At 38.1% G+C, this 14356-nt stretch overlaps 2 protein-coding genes across 3 annotated transcripts; one reads left to right on the forward strand and one right to left on the reverse strand.

The window, feature by feature from the left end:
- The first annotated feature begins 24 nt into the window (after window positions 1–24).
- nip7 (NIP7 nucleolar pre-rRNA processing protein) lies at window positions 25–2228 on the forward strand. The gene is made up of 5 exons (XM_026171772.1): window positions 25–159; window positions 283–369; window positions 450–588; window positions 1375–1515; window positions 1780–2228. The coding sequence occupies exons 1-5, from the start codon at window positions 104–106 to the stop codon at window positions 1897–1899; spliced, it is 543 nt and encodes a 180-aa protein (XP_026027557.1). The 5' UTR covers window positions 25–103; the 3' UTR covers window positions 1900–2228.
- On the reverse strand, window positions 1917–13367 carry LOC113024563 (telomeric repeat-binding factor 2-like). Of its 2 annotated transcripts, none has more exons than XM_026171754.1 (14): window positions 13340–13367; window positions 11986–12081; window positions 11739–11866; window positions 11045–11131; window positions 10588–10728; window positions 10238–10362; window positions 8610–9146; window positions 8344–8460; window positions 7433–7606; window positions 4289–4417; window positions 4055–4201; window positions 3188–3267; window positions 3045–3088; window positions 1917–2741 (listed from the first exon to the last, which is right to left on the reverse strand). In XM_026171754.1, the coding sequence occupies exons 1-14, from the start codon at window positions 13350–13352 to the stop codon at window positions 2583–2585; spliced, it is 1977 nt and encodes a 658-aa protein (XP_026027539.1). In that variant the 5' UTR covers window positions 13353–13367; the 3' UTR covers window positions 1917–2582. The 2 variants fall into 2 exon arrangements, with proteins under 2 accessions (XP_026027539.1, XP_026027534.1); XM_026171749.1 differs by lacking the exon at window positions 13340–13367 and adding an exon at window positions 12396–12805.
- Between the last annotated feature and the right edge of the window lie 989 nt (window positions 13368–14356).

The following is a 14356-nucleotide window of genomic DNA, read 5'->3' on the forward strand; positions in this document are numbered from 1 at the left end:
AACTTCCGTTTTAAAGCATTACTGCTTCCGCGTTAACCCACGTTTTTTTCTCACAGGAGACACGTTTATCCGTTGCTAACGTTAAGGATTTATAGTAGTAAATATGAGGCCGCTAACAGAAGAAGAGACCAAAACGATGTTCGAGAAGTTATCTAAATAGTGAGTGAACGGTTCCTGCGCCGTGTTAGCCTGTAAAGGTTCAAATTATACCAACACGTTCAGCAAGCCCGGTAGCTCACGCTGTGAATGTGTGTGTGATCCATGTGTTTTCTCTTGTAACAGCATTGGTGAAAACATAAAACTTCTAGTGGACCGACCAGACGGCGTTTACTGTTTCAGGCTGCACCATGACAGAGTCTACTACATGAGGTAATTTTGGTTAATTAACACGCATGTTGGGTACCTGTCCGTACATGTAAGGATTAAGGCGTTTGGTTTTCTGTCCACAGTGAGAAAATTTTAAAGCTGGCCACCAACTTTTCCCGGGACAAACTCATGTCAGTGGGTACGTGTTTTGGGAAGTTTACAAAGACCAAGAAGTTCCGCCTGCACATCACAGCCCTGGATTTCCTTGCTCCATATGCAAAGGTGACTATAAACAACACACAGCCAAGTCATTCCCTCCCATCAATATACCAAGCGGAGCTTAAATAAGATGTAGGAAACGAAACAATACGGGTATTACTAAAGTCCTCTATAGTAGAGGCTCATTCTGAATTATGCCACCAGATCATCTTCCAGAAGGGTTTTTGAAAGAGTTACAGCGAAAATGTAAAGTAGTGGAGTGTGTATAACCAGTTTTTAGGATCAGTGACACACAACGGGTAGAAATTGTTTTTCACATGCATAAACAGCTGTTTACTATACAGATGGAAAATCAAAATATTCAATCAGAAATAAAATCATTGTTCATTGCTGGGAAACACTGGACATGATTTGCAGGCTCATGTGCAATTCTGTGTGCTATTACAGATTTATTGCATGAAAAATTGTGCTGTACAAAAGTTTGTTTATACTTATAAACAGGCTGTTATTTTTTTCCATCTCATTGCATTAGGCTTAACATGCTCTATAAAAATAGATCTTTTTTCAACAAATTGAAGTTCATAGGTGAGAAGATTCATATCTGTGCATACAGATTCACATCTTAGCTACATGGATACTTTAACTGAATGTATTTTTTTGCTTTTTGAAGACCCTAAATGGCGAGAACCTGTATTAAGTAGTTTATAAATATTATGAGAACAAGAGAGAAGTAGCTCTTTGTGCTTAGAAATTCTAGGCTTTCTCTTAATTGTTCAAGCTTTTCATCTGTGCTGTCATATTGGACTCATTCATTCATGTATGAATAACTTGAAACTATCATGTATTCAGTTTAAGGTGTGGGTGAAACCTGGAACAGAGCAGTCTTTCCTGTATGGGAACCACGTGCTAAAATCTGGTCTTGGCAGAATTACTGAGAACACGATGCAGTATCAGGGAGTTGTGGTTTACTCCATGGCAGATGTGCCTCTGGTAAGTCCTTTAAAGGTTGCTCTTCTTGTCACACTGTTATGGGCAGTATTCACAGTACAACAAAGATACATATTCCTGTTGGTAACACTCATGCTGGAAAACAAAGCACATATTATGCAGATGTTTTGTTTTCCTCAGTGCCGTGTATTCACAATAGGGTATTGGATAGATCCACTCATGTACTAAAAAGAGGTTAATACCTGATTAACTCAAGGTTATATGACAAAAGGCACTTATAGGCTGGCTGTTTGTCTTAATCTTCAGGGTTTTGGTGTGGCGGCCAAGTCTACGCAGGAGTGTCGGCGAGTGGACCCCATGTCTATCGTTGTGTTCCACCAGGCTGATGTCGGCGAGTTCATAAGAAATGAGGAAACGTTAACATAAAGATGCAGAAACAAGTGGACTGTCAAACTGTTTATTTTTAACAGTAACACTCACTCAAAGTCAAAGGTTCAACTTTTAGCTGCTAAACATTTTATAGTGACATGATCTGATCAAAGTTCCTACTTCACGAGCAGCTGTTATACCTGGAACACTTCCCTACAGTCCAGAGGCTAAAACAAACAATCTGTCTATTGACTCACTTCTGCCATTTGCAGAATTTCCTGGTTTGTCCCCTCCCTGTTGTATTAAATGAGAAGGGTTTTGTTTTTGTGTGTATGTTTTTTGTAACTTGAATCTTGAAATAAATCCACATCTCTGTATTATTTAAATTAAAATCTTTTTTTTTTTTTACAAATAGTTTGTGTGGGAGGAAAAAATTACCTGTAGATCTTAGCTATATGGATATTTTGCAGCTTTCATATCTTTAATTAAAGGTCTGTTCTGCTTTTCCGAGATCATAAGACTGAGTAACATACTGACTTTTAAAGCTATTCCCATCTCTGTATCAATTCAACAAGTGGGTTTGTTATTTAGGGCTGCAGAGATGCTACAATAGTCACTATTACTGCAATTTCTGTTATCCCTTCCTCAAAAAGAAACAATCTTTGACCCACAAACATTCAACATTTACAAACCAAAACAAATAAATGGAGATGGGATAAAATGAAATGGGCTTTGGTGAGTCAGACGATATTTGATTTTTTCATTGTTCTCCACCTGTCCTTCAGGTTGACATTTGTTCGATCTTTGAATTTGTAATATGCCTTTATCTTGCTCCAGTTGCCCTCTCCAAATTTTTTGACCCCGTCTTTTAACTTCTGCGTCTCACTCTCTGTCCATTTCTGCAACACAGTAAAAACATGTCGGTTAGCCATTTGCCACTGTGGGAAGTCTAAAAATGACAGCATTTTAGATCAAGTTGTAATACCAGTGCAAGTGACTGAACATGCAATGGTTTTGATACAGGAACTTCAATTTGTATGATAGCAACAAAAGGCAAAGCAGCAAATTACTGTGTGATATTGAACAAGAAGTCCTCCCTATGGACTATTCCACACATTTATGTGACAAAGGCATTTAAGTACAAATATCAACAGTAAAGTAATGTGACCAGTTCGCTTTGCAGCATGTTTTGCTATACTTACTCTTTTCCTTTGGCCTGAATTTGAAATGGTGCTCATGTCTAAGCCTTTGTGAGAAGAAAAAAAAATAAATACACAAAATTATTTGAACCCCATCATCTAAACTCCATGAATTCAAGTTGAATATTCAATGAACTATTACTTACTTCTCTTTTTGGAGGTAAAATACAATTCTTCGTCGCTCCATACCTCCTTGGTCTCCTTTGCATTATGGTACCGTTGCTTCCTGTGAATAAGAGCCAGAATGTGTTTTTGTTCGGCAAAATGATTAAGCACAACTACAAAAGATAAAAATAATTAGGGCTATTAATCAGATATGCTGGGAGGAATACTCGTGTGTGTTTGCATGTAATCACATATTAAATATTCTCAGCTAATGACTAGTGCATATAAAAAACAATATGAGACATTTACAATTCAAAAATAGTCAACTTTATTCTATATTTGTAGAGTAATGTTAAATATTTCTAACCATAAAAAAGTGAATATGACCCGTAGCTCAAAAATCAGAAATCCATGATTTCAGATTGTTAAAAACAGAAATATCCAGTATACTAATTTCATACTGGGTTTTTATTTAGAAATCAAACACTTGGTTAGGATTTCTTTGCTATGAGTTGCTGCATCAGTGTGGTGTGGCATGGAGGCAATTAGCTTGAGTAACTGCTGAAATGTTATCAAAGCTCAGGTTGCTTTGACAACAGTTTTCAGCTTGTGGGTAGACAGGTGCTAAGTCTTGCTGGAAAAGGAAACCAGCATCTCCAGATGGAAGCACAGACTGGTCTAAAATGTCCTGGTAAGAGCCTGCTTTGTGTACTTTGTGCTTAATAGAACACAGCAGACCAATTGCCACCTGCGCTAGCACATGGCACCCTAAATCATTGACTGGAACTTCACACCTTCAAACCAAATCAAAATGTGCACCAATCAAAAGGATAAAGCATTCAAAATGTTACATTTTAACATATTACAGCCCTCTTGTTACTTTCTCAGACTTATTGGTGTTTACTAACCATTCTAAATGGGAATGGACGTTCTTTTGAGCAGAGTCCTTGTGAGGAGTAGAGATCGTTTGTGGGATGGGGTGAGAAGGGGACTGACTTGGCGAGCTCTCCACTGAAGAGTCTGTAATATGGATGTCACCCGTATCATCTTGATTCCTGTCAAAGTAAATAAAACTGGTCAAATATCATATGATTAATTAGTCGTCTAGAGCACCGGTATAAAATACAAGATTCTGTAGTTACACTTGATTGTCCACAGGATCACTGGACAGCTGCTTATGAGGCTTTTGTACTGGAGTTTTCTTGCAGGTCACAGGCTCCTTCGGGTCTTCCTCGCTGTCTGACGATAACCGTATTGACTTTTTAGACTTTCTGCAAGATGAGAAAAAAAGTCAATGATATTCTGTAAAAGGAACGACCTGTTTTGAGTGATTGGTGATTAAAATGATGTTTTACTCTTTATTTCTGAAGTTAAACAGCCAGGTTTTATAAAAAGGAACAGCACAATGTGTACAAGTAGAGAGAAACTTTTAACTGCAAAATGCTAAATCACTACTAATGCCTTAAGCTGTTATCTGGTTTAAACTTGTACACTGTGGTTTTAAGTGAGCAGTGTCTGTGTTTCTTCATTGGCTACCAATAATGTCATGAGCTTAAAAGCACTGTATAGGGAGTGCAGAATTATTAGGCAAGTTGTATTTTTGAGGAATAATGTTATTATTGAACAACAACCATGTTCTCAATGAACCCAAAAAACTCATTAATATCAAAGCTGAATGTTTTTGGAAGTAGTTTTTAGTTTGTTTTTAGTTTTAGCTATTTTAGGGGGATATCTGTGTGTGCAGGTGACTATTACTGTGCATAATTATTAGGCAACTTAACAAAAAACAAATATATACCCATTTCAATTATTTATTTTTACCAGTGACACCAATATAACATCTCCACATTCACAAACATACATTTCTGACACTCAAAAACAAAACAAAAACAAATCAGCGACCAATATAGCCACCTTTCTTTGCAAGGACACTCAAAAGCCTGCCATCCATGGATTCTGTCAGTGTTTTGATCTGTTCACCATCAACATTGCGTGCAGCAGCAACCACAGCCTCCCAGACACTGTTCAGAGAGGTGTACTGTTTTCCCTCCTTGTAAATCTCACATTTGATGATGGACCACAGGTTCTCAATGGGGTTCAGATCAGGTGAACAAGGAGGCCATGTCATTAGTTTTTCTTCTTTTATACCCTTTCTTGCCAGCCACGCTGTGGAGTACTTGGACGCGTGTGATGGAGCATTGTCCTGCATGAAAATCATGTTTTTCTTGAAGGATGCAGACTTCTTCCTGTACCACTGCTTGAAGAAGGTGTCTTCCAGAAACTGGCAGTAGGACTGGGAGTTGAGCTTGACTCCATCCTCAACCCGAAAAGGCCCCACAAGCTCATCTTTGATGATACCAGCCCAAACCAGTACTCCACCTCCACCTTGCTGGCGTCTGAGTCAGACTGGAGCTCTCTGCCCATTACCAATCCAGCCACGGGCCCATCCATCTGGCCCATCAAGACTCACTCTCATTTCATCAGTCCATAAAACCTTAGAAAAACCAGTCTTGAGATATTTCTTGGCCCAGTCTTGACGTTTCAGCTTGCGTGTCTTGTTCACCTTGGCCATGTCTCTGAGTATTGCACACCTTGTGCTTTTGGGCACTCCAGTGATGTTGCAGCTCTGAAATATGGCCAAACTGGTGGCAAGTGGCATCTTGGCAGCTGCACGCTTGACTTTTCTCAGTTCATGGGCAGTTATTTTGCGCCTTGGTTTTTCCACATGCTTCTTGCGACCCTGTTGACTATTTTGAATGAAACGCTTGATTGTTCGATGATCACGCTTCAGAAGCTTTGCAATTTTGAGACTGCTGCATCCCTCTGCAAGATATCTCACTATTTTTGACTTTTCTGAGCCTGTCAAGTCCTTCTTTTGACCCATTTTGCCAAAGGAAAGGACGTTGCCTAATAATTATGCACACCTGATATAGGGTGTTGATGTCATTAGACCACACCCCTTCTCATTACAGAGATGCACATCACCTAATATGCTTAATTGGTAGTAGGCTTTCGAGCCTATACAGCTTGGAGTAAGACAACATGCATGAAGAGGATTGATGTGGACAAAATACTCATTTGCCTAATAATTCTGCACTCCCTGTATATAAATGTTTCAATAAATAACTTCTTCATAAAAAAACAAAATATGTGGGGGATACACTATCATTGCAAAAAGGATCAGGTCTTAAACCATGATGTAGATACAGAGATTTAAGAATACGAAGCAATACAATAGAAGAAAGATGAGGAATCAAAGACAAAATTATTTTTGATGCAATAGTTTTTTGTAGAGGCTGGCTAGACTTTCAACGAGTATGATTAGATCTGGGAAAAGTACAAATGAGAGTCAATGATGCCACAAAGCTGTTAACCAACTTTAAGTTTATAAATAAATTTATAAGTCACTTTTGAGAAAATGTACATGAGGCAGCAAGCCAAACTGGAAGGCCCAAAGCTTTGAGCATAGAGTGATCAAATTTCTCGAGGTCCCTACAAGCATCCTGCTTGAGTTGCTTGATCTGTTCATGGTCTGAGATTTGCATCATAGCATCTTCTGATGGATTTCTCAGATATCATTGCTTTTTGTTTGTTGTCAATTGAGAACCTTTGGTTGGAGAGCTTTCCTTTGATGATGGACTCTGACCCTTGACTTTGCAGGGTCAGAGTGCATTTTCCAAGGTGTTCTTCCAGGGATTTCTTTGTTGTCTTCAGTAATCTTAAATGGGTCTCTGATGAAGCTAGTTCTTTCATGCATTTTTCTTTTTCTGAGCTAATCTTAGTCTTTTGCACGTCTCTTCTGTTGGAATTCTTTTTTCTTTCTCTCCATTAATTCACACTTTTCTGCTCCATAGTTTGAAATGATTCCATCCAGCCTCTTAAGCTACAATGTATATTAAGACGATTGCTTTGGTGTCATATACATCGTAGGTAAGAGTAATTCATTTTGAAATCTAAAAATCTATAACCGTTTTTCAATGTTTTCAGTTAATGTGCAGCACAGCAAACATCAGAAAAATAAGTTATTGTTAATGTTCTCCAAAGTAGATCTTTAGCTATAAGACATGTCAAGCCTGTATAAAGTGAAGCTGTACATATGGACTTGCCATGCTTGATAAAGTATTTAACAAGTTACAGTGTTCCCCATCTGTAATTTCACTGCTGTTATCTTTGTGGCCAATAAAAAAAAATCAAAGTAAATCACTTATCTTACACTCAAGATGAACACTTGAACATATGACGTCTATCTATTCATAGCCAAAACTACTGGTGTTATCTCTACTCACTTCTTTGAATAGGAGTTGTTGCTGAGTTGAGCAGAATCCTTGTGAGGAGTGGAGCTTGTCTGAGGAACAGAGTGCAGAGGGAGCAGACTGGGAGAGACCTTCACTGAAGGCTCTGAGAGCTTCTGTGGTTCTCCTTCACTGTCTGATGACGACTGTTTTGACTTGTTGATGTTTCTGTTAGACAAGAGTTAGACTGTTAGACTATTATCTTCAAAATGTAACATTTGCTTTGACTGGAGATCTGAAAGATACTATACTGTTTATCTGTAGTGTTTAATATATGTGTTTTTAAGCACCAAATAAAACAAAGAGTAATTCTAATTAAAAAAACAATTACTATTAACTAAATGACATCATCAAATACACAAAAGTGTAATTTGAATTCTCTTTGAAAGTGAGTCCTGTTCACTTGCACTGAACCCTCACATTAGAGAGGAGGGGGAAACATAAGAGAGTGAGGATAGTTTAGAGTTCTGAGCTTCATGTCTCATGTGTTTTACTACACGCTGTCGGTTCTGAGTTACATAAATTTCATGAGGCTCTGTGCTGACATCCATATGCCTGCCAATGATTTGTGACTGTCTGGACATGTCTGTGAAAACATTATAGAACATCAACTACGCACACACCCTTCAGTCAGACTTCAAAGAACTAAAACAGGAATAACTATTCATTCATTGTGTGGACAGTTGTCTGAGTCACCGTGGGCAACCGAGTATAATAGCTGCTTTAACTAGTTTATTGTTAAGTGTAAGTTGACCTGAGTAACTTTTATTAGCATTAATATTGAGCTAGCTTAAAACAAGGAGATACAGTCAATAATTACAAACAAACTGACAATACATGAATGCATATTTGCTCTAACGACGGTGAAGTCTTTCTGGTTATTGTTAAGAGTTCTAATATTTTACCTGGTGGGTGAACTACTGGACTGGTTATGACGTTTCACACTAACTGCTGTGCTGGCCACAGAATGAGGAGAGTCCTCCTCACTCTCTGCTGACAACTCAGCAAAACTAGTTGAAACTCTGTAAACAAAAGCAAAAAAAAAGGTTTAATGCCATACACTGATTAAACAAATACTAAAAGTAAGCTGAAATGCAAAACCTTACAACCTTGTAAGAAAATAGTGCCTACTAATCATTTTCCTGGAAAAGAAAAAAACAAATATAAGTACCTCCTGTTAATTCTGTTGGTCCTTCTGTGGCGTTTTGGTGCTGGTATGGAAACTTCTTGGTCAGTAACTGGACACTGTGAGTCTCTTTTATTTGACAGAGCCAGTGTCTGTGGTGCTTCTTCTACTCTGGCCTCGGTCTCTAGTTCCTCTGAAACCTTTGAGCACTGTGAACTTGCCTGACTATCTGGTTCCATCACCAGCCGAGACAGAGTGTAAAGCTGTCCGTTCCATGGCACAGAAGTTGTCTTTGAGAGCGAACTTTCCTGAGTTTGTGGAACAGCATCTGCTTGTGGTGGTTGGTCTGCCGGTGAAGCTTCCATGGGGCTGCCTGAGTCTCTCTGAAATAACACTTCCTGCTCCAAGTCCAAATTGGTGTCCATTTTAGGATCAGGTGAGAGTTGCAGACACATATGCTCGCTTTCCTGGTCCTCTGTCTCCACTTCTTCCTCCAGCTGAGAAAACATTCTCTCATTTAATCCTGTAGCCAAGGCTTTGTAGGCTGCTTCTAGCCTGGTCCTCTGGATAGTTGAATGCTTGCTGGAAATTAAGATGCAGACAAGGAAAAGGGGCTGAAAAGGGATGTCTCGCCACATATTTAACTTTTCACACTCACTTGCTAATTTAATCGGTACACCTGTTCACCAGCTTGTTAACGATAACACCTAGTCAGCCAGTCACATGATAGCACAGAAACTTTAGGCATGTAGACATGGTCAAGACAACCTGATAAAGTTCAGAGGAAAATGGGCAGATTGCTTTGAGCCAACAGGGGGTAAACAGTAACCACTCAGTACAACCAATGTATGGAGAAGAGCATGTCTGAATGCATAACACATGCGATGCTAGTGTAATGGTGTGGGGGAATATTTTTTGCTGGCACACTTTGTGCCCCGTAGTACCAGCTGAACACTGTTTAAATGACACAGGCTTCCTGAGTACTGCTGCTGGTCCTGTCCATCTCTTTATGGCCCAAATGTACACTGACAGCCGCCTCCAGCAGTATAACATGCTCTGTTACAAGGCTCACATCATTTCAAACTGGTTCTTTGTTGCATTCACTGTACTCAAGTGGCCACCAGAGAGCAAATTATTATTGAAAAAAATTTGGGATTATATTGATTTATTTTGTGTATTTTTAAAGTTAAGGGGACCTAATTAAACCTTTTATGGTTTGCTGAATCTAGTACTCCTGAAAATATCATAAAAAACAACAATAAAAAAAAAAAAATGGAAATCTAAATTGGATTTTCAAGCTGCAACCGTTCTCAACTGATATTATGCTGCCCAGCATTGACAAGGGGTAGATACAGAGTGTGCAATATATTAACGGAAGTAGTACTCAATTTCAGAATTGAAATAGCTTTCACTATTACTGAATAATGAAGAAACTACGACCACATTTCTCATTTGTAATAAATTTAAAACAGTCATCTGTGATGGATGTTTGCAATTCCCAGTCCAGATGGGGAGTGATTTTTCTCTGGGCATTTGTGTGAGGGCTCCGGGCAGCTTAAGACTATAAGAGAGCACAATGTGCAAATACTCAGCATAACTGTACTTATTAGGATCTAATAAAACCTAATCTGATCAGATTAGATCAGATCACCTGAGAGGGACAGATATCTTACCACGGTACAGACTGGACCATGTTTACTTGTGGACTTGAAGAGGGGACCGGTTGGACTTGCTCATCAGCTCTAGCTGCACTGCTGTCTTGTTCCTTATTCTTTTCCTGAATAAGCCGATTTGCAGCCTGGTAGAATTACACAAAAATATACACTTTTATATAGTGTAAGTGTAAAGACTTATGTTACAGACAAATCCACAATGTTTTGTTAATTGTTTTTCAACAGAATAAACAGAAGTCACAGGCAAACATTTCCTACTGATCACAAAGTAGAAACAAACAACCAAAAAAGAAACCAAAAAAACCCCCAAACAAACTACAAAGCCTTTATCTTAAGTATAGCATTCATACCTTTTGGAGAAAGGGAACGCTTGATGGGCAGAGCCTTTCACAAAAAGCCAGCATCTCCATCTTGAACCGTGCAAAGTTGATTTGCTCAATTACTTCATGCTTTTTATTTTTTGTGCTGATAAGACCCATGAACAGCATTCTCTACACAGAACACAAATATTTCATTAATATAAGACACTACATGAACACCTAAAAAACTTCATGAATCACCATCAATAATTTAGTATAATAATATTTTGGTGTTTACAGTTAAAGCTAAAAAGCCCCCCCCCATCTTCCGCAAGCATGATTTAACCAAGTACCCCTACTCTTATTGCTTTTACACAGCATTTTTATAACTACTAATTTTAACACTGTAAATAATGTCAAAATGGCAATCAATGTGAATAGAGTTACCAAGATAAAACAATCAAAGAATATTGCTTAAGGAAAAATATGTTTTAATTAGTGAACTCACCCTGCCATCCATCTTCTTGGTAAAGTGCTTGTTCAGCACCTTTCCTGCTTTCTCAAATTTTCCATTCTTAATAGAAAGCATTATAATCTAAAGACAGAAACAAATAACTTGTTGAAAAAACCTGATTAATGTCTTGATGCATGCTCAATGATCCAGGTAAGTAAATTCCAAAAGGTTGATTCTGTTCTGTGTAGTGTTAGTGGGAGAAACGTTTCGTCACTCATCCACGTGACTTCGACAGTCTCAACTACTGCAGGTTTCCCCAACCTTATAAACAGTACATTTGCACAATAGCTGATAGCATTCAGTGGGCTGCACTGAATGAACAATGGGCTGTGAGGTACTTGGATGAGTGATGAAATGTTTCTCCCACTGAAAATGCTACATCCAGATGAACAGAATCAACATTTTGGGAAACCTGATTAATAATGTAAAAAAAATGAATTTAGCTCAGGCTTAGTAAGTTCATGTATTCATCCTTTGGCACAAAAAAAAAAAAAAAAAAAAAAAAAGATGTGTACACACGTTCGCCCATGCATTTACACCATCAAGTTAGCAGCACAATAATTTCATTTATAGTCTCTGATTAAACAAAATAGTATGTCTGTATGTTTTTGTGAAAGGGAATGTAAAAACGAATCATGTGCATAAATTGAATAGGTGATTTAAAAAAAACAATAAGGAACATGCTTACCATTTCTTTAATTGAAGTGCATACGTTCTTGTAATCCTGTTGTGGGATACTGAACTCCTGGCTCATACTTTCCAGCAACATTAGGGCTGATTCCAGAGGACATACCGACTGAGAAGACGTGTCTGCAGCTGGGAGAAAAAAAAAAAAAAAACAGGTTCATTTTAGTGTTTATTCACAATGCAAAAGAAGCACTACCATGAATCAGACTGACAGATGTGTGATAATAAATGGTCAATGTTGATCTCACCAGGTTTGTCACCTTCATTTATCCGGCAAAGAAACCGCCACACTTGAATCTTTTGTGGCATGAAATCAATGGGCCCATAAGGACGAACCAAGACACCTGTAAGAAAACAATCAAAAGGCTAAAAAATGCATATTTATTTTTTTGATGAAACAAGTAGTAGGCAGTAGCAAAATAATATAAGTATCTACAATAAAAACAAGATTGATAAAAATGTCACATAAATGACATAAACCAGTGGGACATGCAACCACGAACCTACATCACAATTAGTCCAGCACACGAACCGTGACACGTTGACATATATAGAGCACTTCTTCACTTTTCAAGGATAACAAGCTTGCAAAACATAGTTCTGGTAATCCCAGAGATACGTAGGCTAGTCAAAACACGCTAAACTGATTGTTACTTACTGTCGAGTACATCTGTGATGGCACAGAAATCCTCATATTGTTCCTTTTTAAACAACTCTAGCGCCAAAAACAAATAATAATCCACTACCCAGCGGTTCACCACGGATTCAGTATCAAATTGGCGACTGTTTACGTTTTCTTTTGCCGCCATATTCATAGGGAGTGATGGGTTATTAATCTCCGGGTTTAGCTTGTCAGGTGGCGCTTCATTCCAATTCTTTAGAGGCAGAATTCAGCAAAAGCGTAAAAAAAGACAAAACAAAACACACACCACATACAAAAACAGACAAAACGTTCGTATCCAACGGAAGACTTCTTCTTTTAGTTCTAAATTTTATGGGCGGTTGGCAAACAGCTGAATTGTGCATTACCACCACCAACTGGTATGGAGTGTGGACGGAACGTCACTCACACCGCCCCCCTCAAATCCTCCCAAACCCTCTTTTAAAAACCGGAATAAGGCCTGATAACTTTCACGAGACCTTTTCAAGTAAATCAATAAGATCTAGTTTCATTTTCATATTACTGAGGTTTGGGGTCAGCTGACTTCTCTCCACCTGATACTTCTATAGTTTCCTCTTCTCCACAGTAGTCACATTTCCCTGTATTATGTTTCCCCATTATGAATAGTGTAGTGTTTAAACCAATATGTTCAAATCTTATTCTGGATATGACCACCTCCTCTCTCCTACTCCTTCCTGCCCTGTGCTTCTCATTCCCCCTCCCCGCCCTCTTTCCTCTTGCCACTGTTTTTGCCATCTTTTCTTCATTTTTTCCTTACAATACTCTTTATCTCTGTCGGACAGAAGTTAATAACCAGGTCAACTACCCCAGAAGACACCCTTTGAGACAACTCTCAATTAATACTACGTATAACAATACATTGGTCTCAATTTAGAGTAAAAAAAAAAAAGAAGAAGAAAAGAACTAAATCTTACACTTACTCTTTGAACTCATTGGCAAATCGTATACTCGCAAAACCTCGTGCTGCCACACACTGGACTGGAAGGCGCATTACGCTTTAGACATTCAATTTTAACAGTGATTTTGTTTTTGCATTTTCTTTCCTTTTTTTTTTGTTGCCTTAAACAATTTGTTTCAATCCCAGATGAGAAAGCAGAGCTTTCCTACCGCACAAACACCAAGCTGCTACAGAAACCTCGACTAGGCAAACTATCTTGTTGCTGTAGCACTGTACAGTTTTGAGCCATTAAAACCGTTGTGACATTTTAATAACGCCTCATTTATTTTCCTGGGGAGCTTGAATGATAATAATGCAATTTATGGGCCAAAAAATAAAAATTAAAGCCTAAAAATAATTGGTATTGTTTAGAAAGAAATGTATTTGGATAAAAAAAAAAAAAAAAAGTACAGTAGCAGAAAGTAACATGTTTACATTGTAAAGGCATTATTAACGCAGTTCTTTTGGTATATATAATTTTTTCCATCTGCTACATTTCACTACTCTCCTACTTAAATCTTCATTTTAAGGTAGCTCACTGATATTTCAGTCTACACGGGTTTAATTGGACTACACGCATAAATGAAAATGACAGCAAAGAACGGTTTCACAGAATATGAAAGTGAGACAGTTATCGGAGAAGTGGAGAAAAGGAAACGTGTTTTATTTTGCAGTGTCACTTCTGGAATCTCACTATATTTACTGAAGAGAAAAAACAATGGAAGCTATTAATACTGTAAGTGAAGAATAAAGAACATTAAGGGGCACCTATATTTACCCAGAATTACCAACAGTAATGTCATAGCAGAACTTTGTTCATGTTCATCATTATTTTTAATAGGGACTGAATGATAAAATGTATGTCTCAATATGGGTTTGTGCTTGTAAACAGGAAAGGATTTTTAAATTCTCTGGGCTTATTTTTTATATCTATTTCACTGCATCAGACCTGACACACACACACACACACACACACACACACACACACACACACACACAC

Source organism: Astatotilapia calliptera, chromosome 1, assembly GCF_900246225.1.
Source record: "Astatotilapia calliptera chromosome 1, fAstCal1.2, whole genome shotgun sequence".
Classification (NCBI taxonomy): Eukaryota; Metazoa; Chordata; class Actinopteri; order Cichliformes; family Cichlidae; genus Astatotilapia; species Astatotilapia calliptera.